The sequence below is a fragment of the Lutra lutra genome, chromosome 12, assembly GCF_902655055.1.
Source record: "Lutra lutra chromosome 12, mLutLut1.2, whole genome shotgun sequence".
Classification (NCBI taxonomy): domain Eukaryota; kingdom Metazoa; phylum Chordata; class Mammalia; order Carnivora; family Mustelidae; genus Lutra; species Lutra lutra.
The window spans coordinates 84,890,434-84,916,178 of record NC_062289.1 but is presented as its reverse complement, the minus strand read 5'-3'; the positions used below and the strand labels follow the sequence as shown (position 1 = coordinate 84,916,178).

The window sequence follows — 25,745 nt, the reverse complement described above, 5'->3', positions numbered from 1 at the left end:
ATTCTACCTCATTTTTGGTAACGACTAAGTACCCCATATTGTATGAAAGTGTCTTTTGCCATCTTGGCATTACACACAGCTCCCGGCATGGTGCCACCATTCCAGCAAGCATCTGCTCTAGAAGTTTCTAATCTCATGGGCGCTTAGTTGGGTCTTCAGATAACCCGCTCTCGTTGTATTCTGGAGAAGGGATAAAGTAGGTTCAGGCTGAAATCTGTGTGTGTGTGTGTGTTGGGGTGAGAGAAGGCGCCCTCTGGGCTGTGAAGACCCCTGGGTGTGCATGTGTGTATGCTGTGGTGGCATCCAGTCCTCTGGGCCCTGAGCCGGGCGCTGTGCTCCCCCTATAGGCTGTGTCCAGTTCCTGCAATATTATTACCAGAGAGGCTGCCTCTACAGGCTGCGTGCCCTGGGGGAGAGGAATCATCTGGACCTCACAGTGGGTGAGTAGCCCCCAGCCTGGGGAGGGGATGGAGGGTGGGGACAAGTACCGGCCCCTCCCTGCTCCCCAGGACCTCACCGCTACTCACTGTCCTGGGAGCATGAGCCAGTAAGAACATAACAGCACCTACCACACAAAGCCTGGGCGGCCGGCCTCTACCTGAGTTGCTTTTCATAATTCATTGTGGATTCTGTTTCAGCCAACGAGTTTGTGGCCAGCTGTGTGCCAGGCCTCCATGCTGACTTCTGCCGTATCCTATTTATTTATTTATTTATTTTAAAAAAATGTATTTATTTATTTGACGGAGAGAGAGAGCACAAGCAGGCCGAGCAGCAGGCAGAGGGAGAGGGAGAAGCAGGCTCCCTGCTAAGTAAGGAGCCTGACACGGGACGGGGTTCTATCCCAGGACCCTGGGATCATGACCTGATCCAAAGGCAGTTGCTTAACCAACTGAGCCACCCAGGCACCCCATGTCTTATCCTTTTTAAAGGCCTATTTTTTGGTCTGTGCTTTGTAATACATGTAATTATATATGCATTATGTTGTGCACGTATAATTTGTGTAATATGCCTACATATATGGGCACGGGTGGCTCAGTCTGTTAAGCATCTGATTCTTGATCTCAGCTCAGGTCTTGATCTCAGGGTCATGAGTTGGGCTCTCTGCTGGGCATGGAGCCTACTTAAAAAATAATATGGCTATGTATCGGGGCACCTGGGTGGCTCAGTGGGCTAAGCCTCCGCCTTCAGCTCAGGTCATGATCTCAGGGTCCTGGGATCGAGCCCTGCATTGGGCTCTCTGCTCAGCGGGGAGCCTGCTTCCCCCTCTCTCTCTGCCTGCTTCTCTGCCTACTTGTGATCTCTGTCAAATGAATAAAAAAAATAATAATTAAAAAAATAATATGGCTACATATAAATATGTAGAGAGATACGTTGGGAATGTGTGCTTAACTTTTATATATAATATATATGTAAATATATGTGTGTGTATATATATATATATATATACATATATATATATATATATTTTTTTTTTAAGAGAAAGAGAGCAAGAGAACGCAATGGGGAGGGTCAGAGCGAGAGAGAGAAAATCTTTTTTTTTTTCTTTTTTAGAGAGAGAGAGAGATCACAAGTAGGCCAAGAGGCAGGCAGAAGCAGAGGGAGAAGCAGGTTCCCTGCCGAGCAAGGAGCCCGATATGGGACTCGATCCCAGGATGCTGGAATCATGACCTGAGCCGAAGGCAGCCGCTTAACCAACTGAGCCACCCAGGCGTCCCGAGAGAGAAAAATCTTAAGCAGGCTCTATGCCCAGCTTGGAGCCTGACATGGGGCTTGATCTCAGGACCTTAAGGTCATGACCTGAGCTGAAATCAAGAGTCAGTCACTTAATCTACTGAGCCACCCCAGCACCCCTGTGCTCAACTTCTTTAACTCACGGGTCAAGTGCCTAGTCAGAAGAGCTTGGAGAACTCTTAACTTTCTTAAGAGTTTCTTAACTCTTGGGACACCTGGGTGGCTCAGCTGGTTGAGCAGGGGCCTTCAGCTCAGGTCATGATCCCAGTGTCCTGGAATTGAGTCCCACATCAGGCTCCTTGCTTGGCAGGGAGCCTGCTTCTCCCTCTGCTTCTGCCTGCCACTCTGTCTGCCTGTGCTCGCTCTCGCTCCTCTCTCTCTGACAAATAAATAAATAAAATCTTTAAAAAAAAAAAGTTTCTTTACTCTTAACTTGGAGAAGTCTTAACTTTCACAGGAAATAAAATGCTCAAATCTTTTGAGATGGTCATTTCTACCGAACTACTCTGCAGAGTAGGCCCGACTTTGTCAAGACTCACTTGAAATGATACGTGCAGAAGTCCATTATAAAATGCAAAACCCTGTGCAGATCAAAGACATTATCAAAAACTGGTGCCTGGCCTGTCAGCTTTCTGTAAGTGTTGTCAAGCCCTATGAGTTCGTGATGACTTGAGGCGTGAGAGCAGTCAGGCCCCGTGACGGGTGTTGTGCACGGTCTCTGGGTGATTTGCATACTTGAGTGCTCACACACTGATGATAGGTGAGGGCTGCCTCCCCGCCCCATGTGGCTAATCTCGGGGGACTGGCATGGCTAGGCAGTAGGCGCTTGGTGGGGCTGTGGGGGCAAATGAACCCCCTCACACCGGCCCTTCACTTCCTCCTTCGTCTCCACAGAAGGATTCCAGTCCTGGATGTGGCGGGGCCTCACCTTCCTCCTGCCTTTCCTGTTCTGTGGCCATGTGAGTCCCCTGGAATTTGTGGGTATCCCCTGTTCTGGGCTGACCCCTGGGAACAAAAGGTCCTCGGGTGTCTCCCGCATTCACCAGCCTTCCCTGAGCTGGCCCCACACAGTCCTGGGGCAGAGATAGCCCCTGGGTCCTGGGCCGCAAGCAGGAGCCAGAAGTGGCTCTCAGCACCAGCATGCTGAGCCCCAGATTTTTAGGCTGCTCTGGCCTAGGGTGCTCCAGTTTCATTTTGGGGGGGGGGCTCTCAGTGTCATAGGACAGTTGATACCAGAAGCTGGGAGAACTGGTCCACTCCCAGGGCTTCCCCACATGGGTGACTGGGGGAATCTGTCGGGAATAAGTGTTGCCTGCCTCCCCTCTTTCCAGTTCTGGCAGCTCTACAATGCTGTCACGTTGTTTGAGCTCTCCAGCCATGAGGAATGCAGAGAATGGCAGGTATGGGGTCGGGGTGTGTGTGTGTGTGTGTGTGTGCACAGAGGCATGTGCATGTGCCTGTGGCTGTGGGGTGAGGGTGGGGGGTCCTGGGGAAGCTTGGGCTAGCTTGGAGAGAATTCCTCAGCCACCCCTTCGCTCCCTGGCCCTGTGTCCAGAGCTCCCTGCCACTGGGGCCTGGGAGACTGTGGGAGGGAATTCGGGAAGCTAGGGACCCCCAAGTGTCTGAGAACCCTACTGAATGCTGTGGGGGTGCCAGAGGAGACACCTTCCCACAGTTAGCCCAGATCTCTGCTTTCTGCTGTGGGAGCTCTGCACTTTGCCAGTGGCTTGTGCTAAGGGGGTTGCAAGGTCACGAGGCGGGGGGGTGGGGGGGTTGGCCAGAGGGGCGTCTCAGCAGCGAGCTGACCAGAGCTGACTCAACCTTTTCTTCCTTTCCTCTCCTCCCCCTGCCACCCCTTCCCCTGTCACCCTGCATGCTCCTGCCCAGGTGTTCGTGTTGGCGCTCACGTTCCTCGTCCTCTTCCTGGGCAATTTCCTGACCACACTCAAAGTCGTGCACGCGAAACTTCAGAAGAACAGAAACAAGGGGAAGAAGCTGTGAGCCAAGGGACCTGTGCGCCCCTCCTGCCCCCCCCCACGGGGGGTTCAAGACTGCAGGGGCTTCCAGCCAGCCCCCTTGCTGCCCAGTTCTCACGGTGTCTGTGGACAGCAGCCAGCTCGGGGGCCAGCGCATGGCGGGGAGGAGGGCCAATGTCCCGGTCCCTGGCGGACAAGAGGAACGTGAGCCCTGCCTGTCCGTACAATGTTCGCCTGCCCCAGCCTCCCTATTTAAGACATATTCACGACGGCCTCCTCCCGACTGCCCCGGAACCCTCAGTCTTCCCTCGCTGCCCTCTTGGCTACGGTTGAGCCTCGGTCAGGCTTCCTGGGGTGGGGTGGCCGGAAGCCTCAGGGAGCCCCTCAGGTTGGGGTCTGGATGTGCCCCGCTGGGGTGCCGACCGGCTCCTTACTGATCCCCAGTGAGTGGAAGGAAAGCCCCGGGCGTCCTGTGGAACCTCCCGCCCCGGGGCTCACCGCTTCTGCTGTAAGCTCTCCTGGCCGCCCCTGCTCTGCGGTGGGGGTATTTAAGTTCTCAGAGAACCACTGTCTGTCTGTGCCTTGTGCTCTTTGCGGTTCCCAGGCTGCCGGCCCCCCCGGGGACAGCTGCCCTCCCTCCCCCAGGGCTTGGCCCCACGCCCCCACCTGCGTGGGCCGGAGGCGGGAGGGTTCAATGTGACCACCAGAGGGCGCCCCAGCCTCGGCATCCCGTGGGCGGTTGGAGGGCTTTTTTTTTTTTTTCTTTTTTTTTTTTGACACTTGAGTTTGGCTTCCTGACCTCCACCCCTCAGCCTACTTCCCGGAATCCTTGCAGCGAGTTCTCAGAGTGGGACCCGCACTTCGACGCTGGCTGAGACTCGGCCATCGTGGAGTTCACCCACCCTCCCCACCTTCCCTCCCTTCCCCTCAGGTTCTGGAATGCGGTGGAGAGAGTCTGAGCAGGCTCCCTTCCAGGTGGCACTTGGGAGGCCAGGACAAGCCCGCTGGGTACCTTGTGTCCGATTCTGTATTTGAGGCGCGGGTGAAGAAGCCGGCAGGCTTGGGGGAATGTTCTGCCCCCGCTCCCCCCAGGAGCTGTAGCCCTCTCCCCTACACACGGGTCTCAGCTCCCCTTAACTACCTCCCTACGGGTCCTCTGAGCGGAGTTCACAGCCGGCATCCTCCGTCCTGCTTGGGCCCCCAGAGGAGTTTGCGCTTTTTGAACTGTTACATTTTTAAGAAATTTCCCTTCCACCCCAGTAAGAGTCTGCATAAAAACCCAGATTTCTACTTTCCTTAGAAAAATGGAAAGCTCTGGGCTGGGCTAGCTGCCTACTTAGGATGGGGTGCTTGCTTTCTGGTGCCACACACCTACCACTCCCTTTCATACCTGCCCTCTCTCACTCCTTTGGGTCTTCCGTCTGGCCCTGAGGCACCTGGGTTTTCCTGAGACTAGGAGTCGGCAAGCGTCTTCTGTAAAGGGCCAGATAACCAAGTCCCCATTTCCCTCAGCAACAGCTGTAGGGCCAAAGCCACCAATACCTAAATAAATGGGTGTGGCTGAATCCCAACAAAACTTTATTTACAAAAAACACACAACTGCCAGATTTGGTCCACGGAGTATGGTTTGCTAACTGCCACCCTATACAATCACTTGTCCATGAGGCCTTGGGGAACCAGTGTGGGGTGCGGTGGGATGGGATGGGATACAGGAGTCTCTCTCTCTCTCTCCAGCAGCTGACTTCAGAGGCTCAGGCTTAGTGGGGGCTGAGGCAGGAGATCCCTGGGAGGGCAGGAGCCCCCTCAAGCCATCATCCCTGGTTCAGTAACACGGACTTGTAGCTCACCCAGGAAGTAAGCAGCTCTCCTTCTCCAGGGCATTAGAATCACCTGGAGCACTTGTTTAAAAACTCCTGGCTCCAGACCTTCCAGAAAGTTCAGTGAATCTGTAGCCGGGGGTTGTGTGTTCTCGCAGGAGGCCAGGATAGTCTGAGCTTGGCAACAGTGGAGGCTGTGAGGGATAGGAGGGAGCGCGATGACTACTAAAATGAGTCAGTGCTGTCCTTTTGCAGATAGGGAAACAGTCTGCAGAGAGAAGTGACTTGCCCACGATCACTCACAGCTGATGTCACTCTTCGTCTTGAGTTTCCGGCAGTGGGGGGGTTGCAGGTGACGCACCCTGGAGCAGGGCTTGGGTGGGTGGGCCAGGGTACCTTTTGCTTCTTGAGAAAGTCTCTTCTCCCCTTGGGCATGTGCACCCAGCTCTGGGAAGATGGCAGCCTAGCCGAAGGTTGAGACTGAAGTCTTGGGGGGGGGGCTGTGAGGGGTAGGGGCCGGTGCCAGCCCCCATGTCCGGGGCTGGTGCGTGTGCTGTCCCGATAAGTCCCCATCCCACTGTGGCCCCCACATTCCTGGAGGAAGGAAGCCAGAAGCTGGAGGATGCAGCCGTGCCTATCTCAGGAGCCCAGGGAGGCGGGTGACGCAGGAGCGGCGGGCTTGGTGGGGGGCCGTGTGGAGCGCTGACAAAACCACATTTATCCACGTACCAGATGCGGCTGTTTGTTTCAAGCATAGGTTTTCAGGACCTATTGGGTGTGCAAAGGGGGACACAATGGCTGGGAGGAGGCTGTGTACTCCCGCATCCTAGGGATAAATGCTGGTTCTAGGGTACAGAGGGACTGAGTCTGGGACCCTCCCCCACCTCCTTGCAGGCGTGGGAACCCTGGCCTGAGGTGAGTTCATGGCCAGAGCCCCAGCTAGGAAAGGAGAGATCTCCAGAATGTTCTAAAAGTCTAGCCACAGCTCCAGACACACGGAGACCCCTAACTCAAAGTGCCATTGGAAAGCTGGGGACAGAGCAGGATCTTGGGGTACAGTCCGGGCCTAGCAGCCTAGGCCCTGTCAGTCTTGCCATGAGGGCCTGTGTGCCCTGTCCAGAGTGGTCAGAGCAGCAGGCACAACGGGCGTTTCTGCCGTTGTGCTTTCTTCAGCGCATTGAGGGCAACCTTGGCCGCAGCTCGGAAGACATCTTCCACATTCTCCCGAAACTTGGCAGAACATTCCAGGTAGAGGGCGGCTCGGATCTGTTCGCAGGCGCTCTGGCCCTGGGTGGGGGGAGGGGCTGGCATTAGATGAGCCTGGAGCATGGGGCACCTCCTGACAGCCCCCCACGGATCTGGGGACTTAGAGCTGGCTTTGGGGACTCTCCAAGGCGGGGCAAAGGTCTAGGGCCTTCCCCCATCCCAGGCCCAGTCCTCAGCAGTGTTTGTGGATGGAACGGAAGGGCCTGTGGTGTGGCCCAAGGGCTGCAGCTGAGAAGCCCCATCCTGGCCTCTACCCTGCCCTCCCCACTGGCCCCCACATCCCCACCACCACCTCAGGCGGAGAGGGGGCTGCGTCCTGACGCTGGGCTGCTGTGTGTGCCAGGCCTGTGACAAGAGCTAGAGGCCTCCAGACACAAAGGGCTTCCTCGATTCCTCCCCCTTGTCCCTTCCTTCCCACAAGCTCCATCCAGGCAACGGAGCTGGCGAGGACAGTAAAAACTAGCTCTTCTTCCAAAATTTACTTTTATTAATGCTTATTCCTTTTTATTAAACTTTCTTACTAGTTTTCCTTTGTGTTCCTTTTCTTGTCCCACGCCTCACCCAGAAAAGCCGCAGGGTTTGGTTTTGCCCACGACCCTCACAGTTAGGGGAGCCCTGCTCTCGAGCAAAGCCTGCCTCTCCAGTCCCCTGCGGCAGGTGGGACAGGATCCTGGCTCCGCTGCGGGTCAGTCGTGTCCCTCTCAATCTCTACCTTGCCTCTCTGGGTCTCCGTTTCTCCCCTGTGTGACAGGGGATGGGAACAGCCCATGCCCCGTGCCCCAGGGTTGTAAGGATTAAATGAGGTGGGGGTGGGGGACCCCTTCCTGACCTGCATATAGGTGATGGGCTCCAGCTGGGCCGCCCGGAGCTTCCGAAGCTGCTCCTTGTCTTTCCGCAGGTCTGTCTTGCAGCCAATGAGCACCATGGGGGTCCCACGGCAGAAATGTGTCACCTCAGGGAACCACTGCGGAGGGAGAGGGCAGGCCTCAGGGCTAAGGCCAGATTCGGGGCCCCCACCCCCGAGACAGGCTGGCTGGGTCACGGGCCTCACCTTGATGAGGACATTGTCATAGCTGGTGGGGTTCATGACATCATAGCAGATGAGCACGAGGTGGGTATTCTGATAGGACAGGGGCCGAAGCCGGTCATAATCTTCCTGCCCTGGAATGGGAGAGGAGGTAGGGGTCAGAAAGGCACCCCCTCCTTGTCCACCTGAGTCTGGGCTCTGTCTCTAAGGCCTGGGTTTGCTCCTCTGTAAAACAGAGGGGGCAGCCCACAATAGCAAAGATAAGAGGAGATAAAACCCAGGCAGGGCTCAGAACCAGGTCTGATTACAGGGTAATCAGGAGAAGCTGGAGAAACTGCTAGCAATTATGTCCTTGGCAATTACTGCCACCCCCTCTCCAACCCCCCAGCTGGCGCTCAGGTTGAAGAGAACAGACTCAGGCCAGGTCAGCTCCCCTCCCCGAAGAAGGTTTGGGGCTGGGGCACGACCAGGCCACTGCAGGATCCGGGAGGGAAACCCCCAGGCCCAGAGGCCTGGCCTTGGTTTGAATTCCTCCTGCCCTCTATGAACCCCAGGAGGAGAGTGGTGGGGGGACGGCTGGTACCCGGCCCCTCCCCCATGCCACTGAATCAGCCGCCAAGGCTGGGTGTGGTTTTTTAATGCTTTTTAGTAATTTTTTTACATTGACAATTTCAAACTTAGAGAAAAGTTGCAAAAAGGGGGCCAAGAACTCCCTTCCTGGGGCGCCTGGGTGGCTCAGTGGGTTAAGCCTCTGCCTTCCGCTCAGGTCATGGTCTCAGGGTCCTGGGATCGAGCCCCTCATCGGGCTCTCTGCTCAGCGGGGAGCCTGCTTCCCCCGCCTGCCTCTCTGCCTACTTGTGATCTCTGTCAAATAAATAAATAAAATCATAAAAAAAAAACCCTCCCTTCCTCAGATTCCTGAGTGTTTATATTTTGCCCCACTTGTCCTCTTATATGTAAACACTTGAACAGGCTTCGCCCCAGGACAGTGCCTGCAGATTTCTAAGAACTCGCGTTCCATCATCTCGCGGAGAAAGGCAGCCAGCTGGGGCAACCGCCGCAGACTCTGTGTTCTAACCCAGCCCAGTGGCCACATTCACATCTCAGTGGGGGTGTCCTGTAGGTTTGCCCGCGTCCTCCGAACTGTCCCCTCTCCTAATCTTGGTCCATGTCTTTCTAGACCTGTGCTGTCTGGTAGGGTAGCGGCTAGCCCCATGTGGCTGTTTAAACTAATTAACATTAAAAATTCAGGTTCTCCATTGCACTAGCTACATTTCAAGTGATTAGTTGCAACACAGGGCTAGTGGCTCCCGTAACAGGCAGTGTGGATACCCGACATCCCATCACCACAGAAAGTTCTATTGGACAGCATGGCTCCATCCCCGTGCAAGCCACCGCTGGCCTCCTGTGATCCATGCTGCCCCTCAACGATCCATTCCCCACCGGGCAGTTGGTTGAATCTAAGACAAGATCCTGCCTCCCTCCCCTCAAATGAAGAATACCTTCAGTGGCTCCTATTGTCCTTTGTATAAAATCCAAACATCTCCCAAGGGTCTGCATGACCTGGCACCCACAGACCCTGACATTTTCTCCCCCCCCATCCCAGCCCCCAACCCCCTGCTCACTGTTTCTCAAACCCACCAAGCTCTTGTGCCTCAGGGCCTTTGTACTTGCTCTCCTCCCCCAACCTGGAATGCTTTCCCTACTTACCACCCCCCTTTTCTTCTTAGCCTTTTACTTTAAGACATTCAAACTGAATGTCCACATTATTTCCTTTTTCAAGATAATTGTCTTCTCTCTACTTCTCCTCCACAGTAACACCACTTTATGCTTTACACACTTTTTAGAGTGCTTCTGCCTATGAACAGTTAAGAAATCCTTACAGCCATCACCTGATGGGCTAGACAGGAAGTGAAGAATATTTCCATTTCCACAGAAACTGAACTTCAGAGAAGTGATTTCCCCGAGGTCACTGCACCAGTGACCCAGCCAGGGCTTAGCCCCAGTCTGTCTGGGTCCTGGTGGAGCTGTCCTGCTGACAGCCAGCAGTGCTCTAGTTAGTTCTGCATTGTGCAAACATAGCTTCTGGGCCCCTACGATGTCACGACGCAGCTCCTACTTCTGGCACAAACTGCATATCTGATCCTGTTAGAAATCTGGCGGGAGTGGACAAGTAGCTGCAAAATGGGCCTCCCGGGCTCTGTCGGCTTTGCTCCTCCTGACCAAGGCCTTCCCTTACCACACAGCATCTGCCCCCACCCCCCGCCCTGGGTGTCCACAGCCTGGGCCTGCCTCCCCAGGGCCTGTAAGCGCCCTGAGTGCAGGGACCTTGTCTGTCCTTAAAAATCATCACCAGCGCCTGGCAGGTGTCCAGTCAGGCCTGGCTGCTCATTGCCCGAAGCCTTTCCGCTCCCCCTTCTGATGCAGCAGAGAGCAGGGCTGCGTCGGCCCAGGGGTTTAGTAACTCGGGCTGGGGAGGATTTCAGCAGAAGTCTTGGGCTGCAGGGGCTGGGAGGAGGAAGTCAGACTGAGCCTGCCCCCTGCCCCGGGAGCCTCTACTCTCGCCCATCCCTCTTCAAAAGGTTCTTGCCCAGGTAGCATGCCTTGCTCCCTCCTTTCCTTCAGGTCTGCAGAAACATCACCTCCTCCAGGAGAGCTCCCTTGACTGCCGTCCCACCCCACCATGGCTCTGTTATTCTTCCATATGTTGGGTTTTGGTTTGGCTCTGTCTGCCCCATGAACACAGAAGCCCCTGAGGACAGTTACGGCACCAGGCGAGTGGTGAAGGAACGAACAAATAAGTGTGGGTTAAGGTGTCACGCTAACCTCTCGTGTTTCCCGCAAGGGCATTTCACTTCTGTCACCTGTGTCCACTTAAGCAGCCGCCCTGGGGAGCTAAGCCGAGCTGAGAAAGTTCTTCCTGTAAGGAGCCCATGAGGCCGAGAGGGACCTTTTCCAAGGTCATAGACAGGTCCCCTGTGAGCTGGAGCGCCAACTCGGTCAACTCCAGGGTCACTCCAGGGCCACTCTAAAACTGCCACAGACTCTCTCAGGAAGGCTTCTCCGGACATCCCAATTGGGAATCAACCTCATTTCCGTACGAATGGTTTCCTCACCTGTGAAATGGGTACTTGAGAAGCAGGTGAGTTTGATAACAATACTAAAAGGGGTGACAATCAACCACATACATCGCAATGCTCCCTTGTCATGAAGGCTCTTATGCTTGCTCACGGCTTCGCTTGAAGCCCAGCGCCTACACTAAGCCATCATGCCTCATTATGACGCTAACAAGGTAGGGCGATTGCCGCCACATTTTACAGATGCAGAAACTGATGCACAGAGAGGTGAAGTGAGTCGCCTTAAGGTTGCACAGCTAAGGAGAAGCTCCGTAAGACTACTGGGGCTGGGGGGATGCCTCTCTCTCAGCCCACTCCAGAGGCTAGGGAGCTGTTCTCACCCTACCAGCCCCAGGCCTGATCAAAAGGCTCCCAACACAGGTATTGAGAGAGAGAGAGAGAGAGAGAAAGGGGGGAGCGGCCCTGGGAGGGGATGGGCAGCCAGCTTGGATCCTAGCTCCCTCCTCCAGGCTGCCTTCCTGACTTGACTGGGCCTGGCTCAACTTTTTGCAAGATTCAGTGTGGACCTCCATGTGGGGACCAGGCCTGCAAAAAATGGACATGGTGACCTCGTGTCCCCCTAGACGCCTCTCCCATAGGAGTCAGGAGAACCAAGCTACACGCAGACTCATTTCTATGACCTGGGTGCCTTCCCTCTCTGGAGCTCGGTTATCCGGCAGAGGGGATGATTACCCTGCCCCCCATACTGGACATAAAGGACTAGTAGGCTAAGCAAAGCTGAACAAAGGTGAAGGACTGCTACTATGGTTACAGTTAAAACAGAAACTTCCAGGGGATGGGGGCCTGGGCGGGGATCTAACCCCAGATCTTTGGACCCACAAGCTTTAGGGGGCCCCCAGCCACAAGGTGATACTCTTGCCCTCCCCGTTTATGCACACTAATGCCAAGATTTAAAGGGGCCAAGTCCCCTGTGCAGCAGCACACCGGGGTCCCACTCTGGCCTCTGCAGATGGGCCTGCACAGAGTTACGTGGGGTTGCATTTGTTTGTAGCCAGGAAAGGTCTTCTGGGCCACAGCTCCCCTTGAAAGTGGCCCATCTTCCTGAAGCTGGTGGGGCAGAGGGGCAGGGAGCAAGTGAGGCTCTCACATGGTACGAGAGTATTTCCTTTGTGGGAAGGAGCTCTGCTGTGTCAGTCACTTTCCAGAGGCAGGGGTCTCTAAGGCCCGGAGCTGAGCTGAGAAGAGGGTGTCCCTGGGCCACAGTGATCCCCATATCTGCTGGACACACAGAGAGCGGTGGTTACCAGCTCCAGCCAGGGCGTTGGTCAGGGGAGGGGTGCAGGCAGTGTGAGAAGGGGAAGCTGCCAGAAGAGGAACCCACTTCCCCACCCACCTGCGTTTCCTCCCCAGAGGAAGGAGTGGCTGCGCAGGCCCAGCCTGGAGCCTAGGAGGCCACTCTGACCGGAGGCTTCAGCTCTTCAAGACCCCAGGCCTTCTAGCTCTTAGGCCCCTGGTCCCTGATTCCCTGACTCAGCAACTCCTCTGTCCGTCCCCCAACCTCACTGTTCCCATTGTTCCCATCTCAGGCTGGGAAGGGGACCACAGGTCCCCGCCTCCCCGGGCAACCCTCATCCCATCCTGGACTCCCCGCCCCTGGGCCCCACCCCAAGACCCAGACAGCTTCACCCCTAGCTGGTGTCTTAACATCCCACCTTGCCCCGGCCTCCCCTCTGCCCAGCAAACCTCAGACCGCACCACAGCTTCCTGCCTCTGAGGGTGTCAGGCCCACAGTAGGTGAGGCTGCTAGGGCAAGAGAGCTCACTGTGCCTGCCTCTCCTCCCCTGTCAGCACTGAGAGCTCCGTCGCCCCTCCAAACCTCCCTCCCACTGCTATGGCGTCTGTGTCTGCTTCCGCAGGATGGAGACAAGCAGCCAGACTGGCCTCCCACGCAGACCCCTACGGCCCAGGTCCTGGGTATGGAGAAATTCGGCCTCCCAGGGGCCAACCCTGTTCCATAGCTCTGGTCACCGGTGGTCAGTTGGAAAGATGGCACTCTGCACCACCATCCCCCACCACAGGGTCTAGCTCAGCAGGTTCCAGAACGGTCTACAGCCTTTACGAGTCTTATCTCTGGCTCAGCCACTCCCCTTACTCCCCCTTACTCTCTCCCTCTACTTGGTCCACTGGGCCTCCTTTCCTGCCACTGATTTTTGATCTCTGTCCATCCACGGGTAGAGACAATCTCACTGCCTTTATCACATGGAACATTCTCCAGGAGAGCCTCTGCCTCCAATCTCTTTTGCATTCATTCCGCAGTCACCGTGCGGGGCACTGGCACATGGAAAAGGAATGACCCAGTCTCTCCTTCAGGTTCCTTGTGACAGGGCTTCCTGGGTCACAGCGGGACACCCCAGAAGGAGTGGCCACATTTCTTTCTCCTTGAATATTCATTAATCCCTGGGCTCTCCTGCTGACCATGAAGCCAATCGACTTCCCTAGGACTCCACTGAGTCGTTCAACCCCCAGCTCTGCTTCTCCGGTCCTTCGGGGAGGGCAGGGTGGAGGCCAGCCTGGAGCTCTTCAGGCCTTCGAATCCCAACAGGCTGGACTGGGTCTGAGCCTGAATGGCCGGGCGGGGGTGGAGGGGGCTTAAAAAATCATGACAACAATTAGCTCTTCCCAAGAACCGACCCCCGTGTTATGCATCACATGGATCTAATTTAATTCTCAAGACTAATCTAGTTAGCCCCGATTACAGATGAGGAAACTGAGGCCCAGATGACACATAGCCAGGGAGCCAGCATCAAAGCCTAGGTCTGACTCCAAAGCATGTGGCGGGAAGAGCACCATTGCTGTGGTGGCCACGTGCCTCTGATGACCGGGCCTGGAGCCCCTCCAGTCTCTCCTGCAGCAGCTGTGAGTGCAAGTCCGTCCTTTACACCAAACAGAAAACTTCTGGAAACTCCACACCACAATCGGCCCTAACATGTTCTTTGAGCATCTTTCTCTGGGTGCGGCCACAAAGACCAGAAGTGGTCCCTGTGCTGGGTCTAATGGGGGAGGCTTCTATGAACAGTGAACCCCAGGGATCTGATAGGAAAGGCCCAGAGGTCCTGGAGGGCAGAGGAGAGTGAAAACTGGCACCTCACCCACAAAGTGGGACTCATGGGCCTGCCCCTCCCTGGGTCCCCGACAGAAAGTATGTGAAACTGAAAGTATCCCAGACACACCGTAAGTTTTACGCTCTCACGACAATGCTCCCGGGGGAGTTTCTCAGCAAACTTTGCCTTTCTCAGTTCTCAGGGCTGGAAGCAGGGCCCTGTTGTGGGGGGTCCCCAGACTTTCGGGGCCCTCAACCAACAAGAGGGGGTCCTTAGAAGCCACTACAGGGCAGATCCCACCGTACAGTAAAGGCTGCTGAAATCAGGAATGGAGGAGGGGCCTGGGGATGGGCCAATCCCTTTTCTGATTCTCTGCACGGTGGAATGGAGATGCCACTGGCTGCCTACGGTTAGGGGATGTCTGGATTTTGGCTCCATCCAAGGCTAGTGGAGACTTCCCCTAGCATATACAAGGCTTGGCTGGCAGGGGACAGGGCACCCGATGACGTGGTTCCATGCAGGTCACTAAACATTGAGACAGAGAGGTGGGGTGAGATCCTGACCTTTGTTCCCCAGTGATGGTTCAGCCCAGGAGGGGATTGAGGGCAGGATGGAAGCTCCTTGAGGGCAGACACCCAACACTCCCCGTCCTCCCCACCCCGCCGGCTCCCCCCTACCCAAACTGGGTCTCTGATAACTGACAGGATTAGCATAAATCCACTTGCGTTAGGAGCCACAGGTGGCCAAGAGAATCTTATTCTGGACTTGGGAGCTCTGCTCCTTCCTCTGTGTTTGGTTTATTTCTGCTCCTTCCTCGGTGTTTGGTTTATTCCCAGGGAACCAGGAAGACACAGAATTGTAGCCAGAATCCTAGAACTACAGGCTCAAAATGACCACAGAATTCCAGAACCGTGTATTGTAGCAGATGGAATCCCAGGAGTGTGGAACTCAGAATTAGTGTGGAACCCAGAATTTATGTCCACATGACCCCGGACCCTCAACCACAAAATCCTGGAGTCACAGGCTCTGATCTGTAGCCCAGAGTATTCTAGAACCACAGGACCCAGAAATTCAGCCCACAGGATCCTAGCACCAGGGGACTAAAATCCACAGCCCACAGAATCTTAAGAGACCACAGCATGCAACACACGAAAGCCTGGAACCATGGGAAGCAGAAGCGATGCCCACGATTTTCTAGAACCACAGGAGAGGAATGAAGCCGTGGGTTCTCAGCACTTTAGCGCTAGCAGGGTGGCCCAGGAGCTCCTCTCATTCAAGTCCCCTCCTTTCAAACATGGGGTGACTGAGGCCCTCTGAGCCTCCAGGGCCACCCTGCCAGAGCCCCTCGCGGCCCTCAGGAGTGCTGGGAGGTCAGGACCCCACAGCGGCGATGCCCGGAGGGGGACGCCCCGGCGGGGGAAACCCTTCGGGCACCGGGGACCCTCGGTGCGCAGGCGCACTCACCGGCGGTATCGTATAGGTTCAGGGTCACCTCCTTGCTGCCTACAGTCACGCTGGCCGTGTACTTCTCGAACACGGATGGGGCGTAGTCCTGTCGGAGAAGGGGTCGGCCGGTTCTTAAGGGGTGCTACGGGGGGCCCAGGGCTCAGCTGCGCCGCCTCCCTTCACCCCATCCAGCTCAGCTCCCTTCACCCTTCTGGGCTCTGGGATTCCCGAGGGGGCGCCCCGGGGTGGCGGCTGCCTCTCTACGCACAGGACGCCGGGGAGCCGGGGTCCAGGCTCAAGGCGCAAGCTGAAGGCCGTCCGTCGCCGCCCGTGGTCCCAAGCCCGTTTTTTGCCCCGCAGTCTCACCCCCACCAACTCCCCGGCGGGCCTCACCTCAGGGAAGGAGCCCTGGCTGTACACCATAAGCAGTGATGTCTTGCCGCAGCCGCCGTCACCCACGATTACGATCTTCAGCTCCTTCTTGCCCGGGCCCGCATTCGGGCCCGGGGCCCCGGGGGCATCCATAGCCGTGAGCAGCCCGCACCGGCAACAGCGCGCGGGGCAGACTTCTGGGGCTGAATGATCGGGAGCGGGGGCGGGATCCAGGGGGCGGGCCGAGATAAACCCCGCCCACTATGTGCCGGCATCGCCTCCGCCAGGCAGCCACCCGGGCCAACCTCCCAGCCTCAGTTTTCCTTTCTGTTCGGTCCCGGACCGCGGCGTTCACTTTTCATTCCCAGGGAAACTGAGGCAACTGAGAAACGGGGGCACTCAGCCTGAAGCGCGGCTCCCACTCCCTTCCCTTCATGTCAAGGCGCGCCCCCCACCGACAAGATTCGATCGTTTCCGCCGTTCCTCGCCCGGCACCTCTGATTGGCAGGCTCCGCCTTCCGGCAGGGACCCTCTGATTGGCCGGTTCGGCCCCCCATCGGACAGAGACCCTTTGATTGGCGGATCGTTGCCCCAGCACCAGGAGTCCAGGAGCCTCGGTCTCAGGCTCAGGGAAAAGCCCCTTGTCGGAGCTCCGCCTCAGCTGTGTGGCCTGGGGCAAGTCGGCTTCTGACCTGGTCCCCCACGAGGTAGGTTGTTAGTGCCAGGGAGGATGCTGGCATGGGAGGCGTGTCTGCTCACCTCGACCAGCCCTACGGGCGCCAGTGATGGGGTCGGGGTTGGGGAATAGCGGTTCCACTCACCTAACCCCCGCCACCTCCCCAAGAGCGCAAGGTGGACGTCTGGCGCCCTCTGGCGGGCAATCACCTTGAGGCGGGCAGCTTGGAGAGCAGGTGAACGACTCCGGAACAATACCCTTTGGGGGTTGGCCCCACACCACGCGGGCGGAAGTCTCTTTCTAGCAGGGGCAGAGGCATGAAACGAGGAAAACACCGTCGAGGAAGGAATGGGTAAAGCCAGGGCAGATCTAGTTGAGGTAAGCTGGGCTCCCTCCTAACACCCACCCCAGCCTGAAATTTGATTAAGCGCCCTCCAGCCAGCAGCCTTGTATCTTCATGCCAAGGACTGTCACCAACCCTCCCACTTCCCTGATCAAAACAGCTATGTATCGAGCACAATGTACAGGTACTACTGGGGCTGCTGGCTGAGATAACTCCTGTCCCCCATTCTTTCCCTCCCCGCGACCCTGGGCCAACCGTCCGTTGCACAAGCCAGGCCGGCGGTCAGGAGAGGCAGGGGACCTCTGGAGCCAGTGTGCGGCTGTCGGGCATTGATTGAGGCAGGGTTAAGTGAGAGACCGGTCCTACCCTGTCTACTCTGGTAGTTTCCTCAGAGAGGAAGGACTCAGGATCTTTTAGCCACAACCCCCCCCCCCACAACCCCCCAGGAAGATTTTCAATTTTCAAGTTCTCAGCAAAGACCAGGTAAACTTTATTTAAAAAAAATTTTTTTTTAAGATTTTATTTATTTATTTGACAGAGAGAGATCACAAGTAGACAGAGTGAGAGAGAGAGAGAGGAGGAAGCAGGCTCCCCGCTGAGCAGAGAGCCCGATGCGGGACTCGATCCCAGGAGTTTGGGATCATGACCTGAGCCGAAGGCAGAGGCTTAACCCACTGAGCCACCCAGGCGCCCCATACCAGGTAAACTTTAGTTCACGGAGGAGATTGCCAACTTGGCAATTCCATAAAGGCCGGGTAGGTTTTCCGCGGAAGCAAGGCAGGGTCTGACCACCAGAGGGCAGCAGCGACCGCTCGTGGAAGCTTACAAATAAGAGCCCAGAGCTGGGAAAAGGAGGAAAGGCCCAGCTCCAGGCCAAGCGAGTCCTACACCCGCCCCACCACACTCCTCATTGGGACAGAGGGCCACCTGCTGGGTCAAGCACCCCCCCATACAAATTTACAGCAACTCATTCATTCCTTTTTTGCAAAACAAGTTTATTGAGAGGCAACTGTGTTCCTGCCTGGAAGGAGCTATCTTGGGGAAGCAGTCCAAAGGAGTCTGGGAGATGTGAACAATTTAGAGACCAGAACCTCTGTAGGGTTCAGGGAAGGTTTAGCCCAAGCTAGGCAGTGTTGGGACGGCAGACCAGGGGGAGCAGGATGGGTACCCTGGGCAAAGGCACAGTAGCTGGAAAACCCCATCAGGTTCCACAGCACCTGGGCAGTGAGGCCAGACATGGTTGTCAAGGTAACTGGGGTTAGATCAGGGAGGGCCTTGCTGCCAGATTCAAGACGGCTATGGGACAGAAAGCTCCTGAAAAGAAGTGCCCAGCCAAAGCCAGTCCCGCAAGCTCTCTGGTGACCCAAGAGGATCTGTGATTGGCTGGTGAGGCAGGGCTGGGGGTCACACTTCCATAGTGGCAGCCTGAGGCTAGCAGGAAAGGAAGGATGGAAGAAGCCTCTGAGTGAGGGGAGGACCACTTACCTTCACAAGCCAGCCCTGGACCTGACCCTGAATCACGGACCCTGAAGCTCAGGGAGGGGCTGAAGGGCAAGAGGAGGAGGGGCGGGAGAGAGTTCAGTTGCCCCACTCTGAGCCAACTGTCACCTGGGGGTTAACCACACCTCCTGACGAAATTTCCTCAAAATCCCTGACCTCAAGTTGCCATTTTCTCCACCTGAGAAACAGGACTCTGATCCCAACTTAAGACAACAAATGGCTTCTACAAAACTGAGTGGGTGGGGGGATGGGGGGGGGGAGGGATGTCAGGGAGGAAAAGCAAAGGTTCCCAGCCCTGCCTGCATCCAGGCAGAACAGCTGACACTGGCCCCAGCCATTCCCCCACCCACCTACCCACCCCGCCTCGCCAAGAGGCTGGCACAACCCCAGCCCCACACGGCCTGGAGTGTGTTTGATTTGGACCGGGCTCCAGTGGTGGTGTAGGGGCTGGATCTGTACCTAAAAATACCCAGGAGCCAGGCCAGCTGCGGAGAGCTTCCTCAGAGGCAGCTGGGCCAGGGCAGGCCGGCTGAGGAGCTGTGCCTGCCCACACGCCCGGGGAGCCCTGCTCCCTCTGTGAGCGGTTCTGAGGACCCAAGCCATTCACCTTCTAGTCACCAGGAATTCCCGGAGAGGTTTAGGAAAACAAGAAAGAGTCTGTACATTGGATCTTAACATAGAACTGTTGGACACCGAGGCCTAGGGGAACAGGCCAGCATGCATCTGTGGGGTGAACTCACTGGGCCTGTGCTAGAGTTTAAGGCCAGCGGAGCCCAGGAGAGAGAAGGTAATGACAATTCTTCCAGCTTCTACTTCCCTGGTACCTCAGAACATCCTAAAAGGTCACCTCACACCTGAGGAGTCATCCACCCTAGAGGAGACAGAAGACACCGAACTATTCTTTGAGGTACTGGCGATGGAAGGTGGCCAGGGGTATAGCCTGGGAGTCAAGGACTCTCTCCAGGGCTCAGTACCTGGTGGTGCTGCTGGGGAGGTCATGCTGAGACACAAAAAGGTCTCCTCACGAAGCCGGACTCGGAAACAGCTCAATAGGTCATCATCCACCTTCTTCCTCCTGGTTCACATGGGGAGACCTCAGCTCCCATAGGGGCGGGGACTTGCTGAGGTCACTGGCCAGTTGGAGATAGCGCTGGACCCAGGAAACCTCCAAGATGGCGGGGTGCCTCTAGCCACGGTCCAGGCAGAGGGAGTCTCCACCCAGAGGGTCCAAAAGGTCGTATTCCTGGCTGGGGCTCTCGGCGGATGGGCCGGAAGAGGCGGGACCCTGGTGTCCAGTAGCAAGGCAGGTTCAGCCACCTCCCAGCCTTGGGCCGCCCTTCCGCTGGCGTGGCCCTCTCCAGGATGGCCCTACCAGATTGGCGCCAGGGGCAGCCCCGCCCTGAGCTCGCTGGGAGACCGGGGGCGGGGCCAGCCTCTGAGCCAGGAGGAAGCACCGCCAGAGGACAGACTGGCTGCTCCGCCTCTCCCTGCCCCCAGGAGGTGATGGGCTGGGGTGGGGGGAGGGGGACAAAGAAAGGTGAAAGAGGTAAAAAAGAAAGAAAGTGGGGAGGGGGGCATGACCCTTACAGGTCACCGGGACACCTCGCCCTCACACAACCAGACCACAGTTTCGCACCTAATTGCTCCTTAATTGTTCCAAGGGCGGGAGTGGAGGAGCTGGCTATAGCCAGCCCTTCAGACTGTGGCTAATGGGGGGGGGGAGAGTTTAAACCAATTATTTAACCACCCGATGCCCATCTGACATAAAGACCCCTGTCTAAGCCCTAAGGACTCTATCTAAAGGGAGGGAGGACACCCTCAGGCAGCAAGCCAGTCACATGAGGATCAAGGGGGTTGAAAGCAATTCAATAGCACCGAATTTAAATCCTAAGAGTTTGGAGCAGGAGTGGAAGGAAGAGCCCCATGGGATAAGAAGAATGTGAACCTCATCAACTTTTACGAAGTGCTCCCCCCACCCCAAGAGGGGGAAGGGGGTCTGGTGCCAGGTGCAGCAGAGTGAACCTCCTCCCCCCCCCACACCCCCAGCAAAGCACAAGATGGACAAACCCAGCTGATCTGGGACTAGAGACCCTCATGCGCCCAAGCAAAGGAGCCAGAAAGAGCCAAGAGCACCACGCTGGTTACTTTCAACCAGACAGTTTTCCCAGCTTCCTGGCAATGATGCCAGCAGACAGCTGGCATGGGAGGGAGCCCAAAATAACCCAGACAGCTGGGGTGGGGGGGGGTGCCATGGACACAGGCGATGGGCTGCAAGTCAAGGCACCTGGAATCCCATCCTGGCTGCCAGTGGTGGCCTCATGACCTTGGGTGAGTCACTTCTACTCTCTGTGTTTTGGGAGAGTGACCCCAAATCATGACCTGATCGTGGAACAGCTGAGGGCAGGCCACCACTCCGACTCAAACAACACAGGAGGAAAAATGGGGCTGGCTCCTGGCCTAGGAAAGTCAGTCTTCCCCTTTGCCCTGAGGCTTTGCCACGTGCCGGGGGGGGGGGGGGGGGGCGTTGGTGGGGGAGCTCACAGGCAGCCCAACCCCCACTCCCTGAAGCCACAGGGGAATGGAGGCCAAGTAGTGTGAAGCCGGAACGTGAGGCCAAGCCCCCTTAATCACACTTAATCCTCCCACTCCCATTTCCAGCCTGCATCTTTATTATCATTGCACACAGGAGAGACTCACCCAAGGTCACCGGCACAACCACTGGACTTAGAGCCTCCCTTGATCAAGTGCCAAGATGGCTCTCAACCAAACCTCCAGGTCAAGCCCTTCCGGCTCCCCCAAACCTCAGTTTAGCCCTCACACTGAGGGGTGGGATCAAAGTGGGCCGGGCTCATCCCACAAGGAAGCCAGACCTCAGTCCCGATGGGGGAGTGGTGCAGGCCGGTGGCACCTGGGCCCAAATGGTTCATCAAAGTAATCCCTTAACTAGAGATCACACGGGGGAGGGGGCAGAGATCAAGGGCCACACCACCTCCAGCTGTGGAGCTTCCTGGAGACAGTGGGAAACCATCAGCAGCCCACTTGAGTAAGGAGAGAGTTGCCATTACTGGGAAGCTAATGCCTGTGTCAGGCCCTGAGCTTGGGGTTTCCAAGTGCGCTAGCTCCCGTCCTCACAAAACCTCCAGGTGTTACCCTGCCCAAAGATTCTCAAAACGTGTCCTCAGCTTGCAACCATCAGCATCACCTGGGACCTTGTTAGAAATACAAGTTCCCAGACCCCGCCTACGGAGTGGAAAAACTGGGCCCTGCAGTCGGTTCTACCGGGCATGCCCGAGACTGGGAATCAGGACCCAGCCCCATCTGTGCACAGGGGGGAAACGGGCTCAGAGACTAAGCAGCTTGAGCAGAGTCACAGCACGTAAGTGGCTAGCCAGGTTTCAAATCCTTTTGTCTGATTTTAGAAACAGTATTTTTTTGGGAGGGGGGTGGGGGCACAGAGAAAGGCGGAATTCCCAGGAAAGGGGAGAAGGGTCAAGAAACCTCTTTCTCAAGAGGAATCTGGCCCAGATCTCAGGTCCTCGTGTTCTCCACCTCCCTAGCAGCTAGACAGCAGAGGGAAGAGGCCGGCTCACACAGTCACCCCACACGCCCCCACTCAGCGCCGGAAGGGAGGGCCAGAGTAGGGCCGGGCTTCCTGGCGGCAGACCATGCCTTTCAGAAGAGGCACCCAGGGCCCTCCGCCCTCCCCCCACCCCCAACACACAAGTGGGAAATGCTTGCAAGCAGCCTCCTATGCGGCTCAATCCGGCAGAGAATTGCACGCCCCAAAGGCTTGACAACAGAAGCGGACAGGCGGGGATGGATGGACCCAGCAGGCCCAGCAGGGAGCTGACTTCTCTCTCTCTCTCTCTCTCTCTCTCTCTCTCTCACACACACACACACACACACACACACACACACACACACACACACACACAGAGTCCCACACATCTGTAAGGGGGAGGGGCTGCAGAACCAGCTTAGCGGGTTTGGGGTGCCTGCCCTCCCTGGGCTCCAGGCCCAAGCCCCCCAAATCTCCCTCACAGGCTGGCAAAGGACTCACACCTACCTTATTGTCAGAGTGAAATCAGGCCTGCTCCTGCTGTCCAAAGGAGGGTGGTTCACTCGGGGGGTACCGGGCGGTTGCCCTTCCTCCAGCCAAGAGCCTGACAGGACAAAGTCGGAGGGTTTGTTAGGGACTTGACAGCCACAAACCGGGCAGGGTCCCCTTTGAAAGCCTCACAATAGCCCCCCCTTTCCATCTGCCCAGGCGGCCCTCACTCTGGAAAGGATGGGGGGGTGCCGCTGAGTCACGAAGGTTCAGCCCGGGCGACTAGCAGCAGGAGGCGACTCATCTGCATTTCCAAAGGCCCGCCCTGTCCACATCCCCTCCCCGAGAAAGGGCCGGAGATGTGAGGGCTTACCCTAGAGCCCTCCGCCTCGGGGGATCCCGGGGAAGGCCCGCTCAGCTTTCCCAGGCTACACTCTTCCCCCACCCCCCACCCCACCACCCCCGGCCTCCGGAGCGCAGGGTTGGAGGGTGTGCCCCGAACGACCAAATCAGGACGTCGGTGGCCTCCGGGAGGGCCTCGAGCCCAAACTGGGGACAAAGGGGGCCCCCACCCCTCGGGCTCGGGGAGCCAGACTTGGGCGCCGAGGCCCGGGTATCGGCCTAGGGTCAGGGCCGGCCCCCGAGGAAGGCTGCCCCCGCCTCGGGAGGCACCGGTCAGAGTCAGGGGGAGCCTCGAGGCCCCGACCGTCCCCGTGGTCCTTTGCTACTGGCTTCCACGGCCCCGCCTAGCCATGAGGCCTCCTCGTGCCCGCGCGGGCCCCGAGTCGGGCGCGGGGTCCGAGACCTCTGCGGAGCCCGCGGTCGTCGTCGAGGCCTCCCCCGGCTAGGGGCGTCCACGCGGGCGGCGGCCTGGAACGCGGGCGGCGGCGCGCCGGCCTCCCCTCCCCCCCTCGCCCGGCTCCGCCGCCTCCTTCCCTCCTCCCTCCTGGCGCGCAGCAGCCGCCACCGCCCGAGCCGCGGGCGGCGCGCGAAATGGCGCCGGTCTGGCCGCCTCGCCCGGCGGAGGCGAGCGCGGGAGCCCGGGCGCACGACGCCCCCGAGCCCGCGGCCCCCTGCAGCAGTTTCCGCGGCCACCCTCCGACCTGGGGCTCTGTGCCCTGCAGGCTCTCGGGGCCCGGCCCGGCGAGGGGCCGCCATCAGCCCCAGGCCCCCAACGACAACCGGGGAAGGAACGAGGGAGGAAGGAGGAGGAGGGCGGCCGCCATTTAGCCACCGGCAGCCCGGCTGCCTGCCCCCCGGCCCCGGCCCCGGGCTTCGGCTGACAGCTCTGCTCTGAACCTGAAAATAAAACTCGTGTTTGGGAGGGAGGAGCGAGCGCGGCCCGGAGAACAGGCACCGCTCGGTGGCAGGCAGGAGAGATGCTGCGTCATGGTGCCAACATGGACGCCGGCCTTTTGTCCTTTTTTTGCTTAGGAAGCGCAGGCACGCCCCGGAGCCCCGAAAAGCCGGCTTCAGAGTGCGAGACCCACAATCAAAAGAGAAAGAGTTCCTAGGCCGAGCGGGGACGTTTCCTTGTCTTTTGAGCACCCCCCCCCCCGCCACCGCCAAAACACTTCAGTTTTCCCCTCCCCATCAAGGCGCAGACCTAGAAAAGCCAGGGGGGGATGAGCGCAGGCAGCTCCATGGATCCCATAGCTCGCTGGGGGAGAACCTCCCCTCGCCTCCGGGGCAGAAGGGTCTAAGGAGCCCTCCTCATACCCCCACCCCTCCCCATCAGGCTGCCAAACCTAAAGCTCCAGAAACCTCCTTCTCCCCTCGGCTCCCAAGCATCTGCAGCCCCTTGGCCTGCTCGAAAAAAGATTTCCTCGAAGGGGCAAAAGGCCTTTTTTTTTTTTTTTTTTTTTAAAACTTACCCGCTCAGCCCGGTGCCATGGAGTCTGGAAGATCAAGCTGGGCGGAGGTTTTGGACGTGTTATGTAAAAAATATCTTTTGGGGGGGATTGTTTAGTTAGAATTTTGGGGAGAATGGTGGTGTCTTTCCTGTTGTTACCTTTTTGTAAGTTATACTCTCATGGCATTTTCTGCTCCTTCCACTTCTGCAAACTTTCCAGGGTTGGGTTGGCAAAAGGCGGCTTCGCTGAGGACTGTTTACTGCTCTGGATATAGCAATGGTGTGATCGTCATTAAGAGACAAAAGGCGAAAATACACAGTCAAATCAAACAAAAGGCAAAAGACGCACGGCCATCCCAACCACCATAGAAAATACCCGCGAGTTAACGTTGGTGTTTGGCTCGAACCAGCTAGGACTTGTTTTCCAGTTTTAATCTAGTTTCCTGTGACGGCTTTAGTCTCTGTACACAAAGAGAAGGTCTTCCTTTCCCTCACCCACTCCCCTACCAAGACGAGAAAAACAGAGCTGTTTTTCTTCAAATAGATCGATTTTCAAAGAAAGTGTACATGTTACTGGGAAGAAAGCTGACTAGCATTTATGGCTGTAAACATTTTCAAAAGCTTAAAGCTAAAACCTTAGCTTTCTAAAAAGCAAAATCGTCTAAAAGCATTTTAACTGGCTTATATTAGACAAAAGCGACAAAGACATACATGCAGATGAAGGTTCAGAAAATTAAGGACATCTCAGCAACATTAACATAGAAACTGCACTGCGTAAGGACACAATGGATTGGGTACTTACAATGTAAAAGGTTTTTAAAAACTTAAAAGAGTAACAACTGCTTACAATTTTTTGTTGCTGCCATTTCGCTAGTCCTAAAACTATACATTTAAAACATTACCTTGTTAAAAAGAGAGCAGAAGGAGTTAATAAGATGGCCAGGTTTAAGTGTTTAATAGAGGAAACTATATATATTTAAAAATTTATTGTTCAGTCAAGAGAATACAGATTAAGATAGCTCCAAGCTCCCCCCACCCACCCAAGAAAAAAAAAGGAAAAAAAAATAAATATGTCATTTACTTAGGTTTTTTGGAATTCAAAATTGTTAACTGCTGACATTAATGGTGTGCTATGACCTAGTTATACAAGACAAAGATGGATTCCAAGTCATAAGGAAAAATCCAGATCTTTTTAAAAAGTCTTCTTCATTCTTCCAATTGTGAGTCCTTTAGCCTGTTGACAAATGTTAAACACAACACTGAGGCGTCCTGAACTGGATGGTGGAGTCAAAGGAAAAACATTCCCCATTTGCAACAAAGGAAAAACCCACTTGGCCATTTAATTCCATTGCAGAAAAATGGCTCCCCTCATCTGTTGGCCTCTCCTTGGTGTCTGATGAACGATGTTTTGAGATCAGCGTCTAATAACTCAAGCCCTATAGAAGCCGCGCGCTGATTGGCTGCCGCGCCCTGCCGCCCTGCTCCAGCCAATTACCTACCCACGGCCAAATTA

At 56.5% G+C, this 25,745-nt stretch overlaps 2 protein-coding genes across 2 annotated transcripts in view; one reads left to right on the top strand and one right to left on the bottom strand.

The window, feature by feature from the left end:
* TMEM120B (transmembrane protein 120B) overlaps positions 1 to 7,318 on the top strand; it is a 46,060-nt gene extending 38,742 nt beyond the window's left edge. Inside the window, exons 9-12 of the mRNA XM_047696820.1 lie at positions 348 to 440; positions 2,626 to 2,690; positions 3,063 to 3,131; positions 3,619 to 7,318. Coding sequence (XP_047552776.1) covers positions 348 to 440; positions 2,626 to 2,690; positions 3,063 to 3,131; positions 3,619 to 3,732 — 341 coding nt within the window. The 3' untranslated portion in view covers positions 3,733 to 7,318. The remainder of the gene's footprint in view (positions 1 to 347; positions 441 to 2,625; positions 2,691 to 3,062; positions 3,132 to 3,618) is intronic.
* RHOF (ras homolog family member F, filopodia associated) lies at positions 5,269 to 16,286 on the bottom strand. Its single transcript, XM_047696826.1, has 5 exons — positions 15,835 to 16,286; positions 15,460 to 15,547; positions 7,842 to 7,951; positions 7,620 to 7,754; positions 5,269 to 6,811 (listed from the first exon to the last, which is right to left on the bottom strand). The coding sequence occupies exons 1-5, from the start codon at positions 15,964 to 15,966 to the stop codon at positions 6,650 to 6,652; spliced, it is 627 nt and encodes a 208-aa protein (XP_047552782.1). The 5' UTR covers positions 15,967 to 16,286; the 3' UTR covers positions 5,269 to 6,649.
* Between the last annotated feature and the right edge of the window lie 9,459 nt (positions 16,287 to 25,745).

What these genes read in the sequence shown, in the direction of transcription:
- RHOF (XM_047696826.1), bottom strand. Translation starts at nt 15,966, where the DNA reads ATGGATGCCCCCGGGGCCCCGGGCCCGAATGCGGGCCCGGGCAAGAAG. An exon ending in GCCAGGGCTCCTTCCCTGAG is followed by an intron (nt 15,548 to 15,834) that starts GTGAGGCCCGCC and finishes CTTCTCCGACAG; the next exon opens with GACTACGCCCCATCCGTGTT. An exon ending in ATGACAATGTCCTCATCAAG is followed by an intron (nt 7,755 to 7,841) that starts GTGAGGCCCGTG and finishes CTCCCTCCGCAG; the next exon opens with TGGTTCCCTGAGGTGACACA.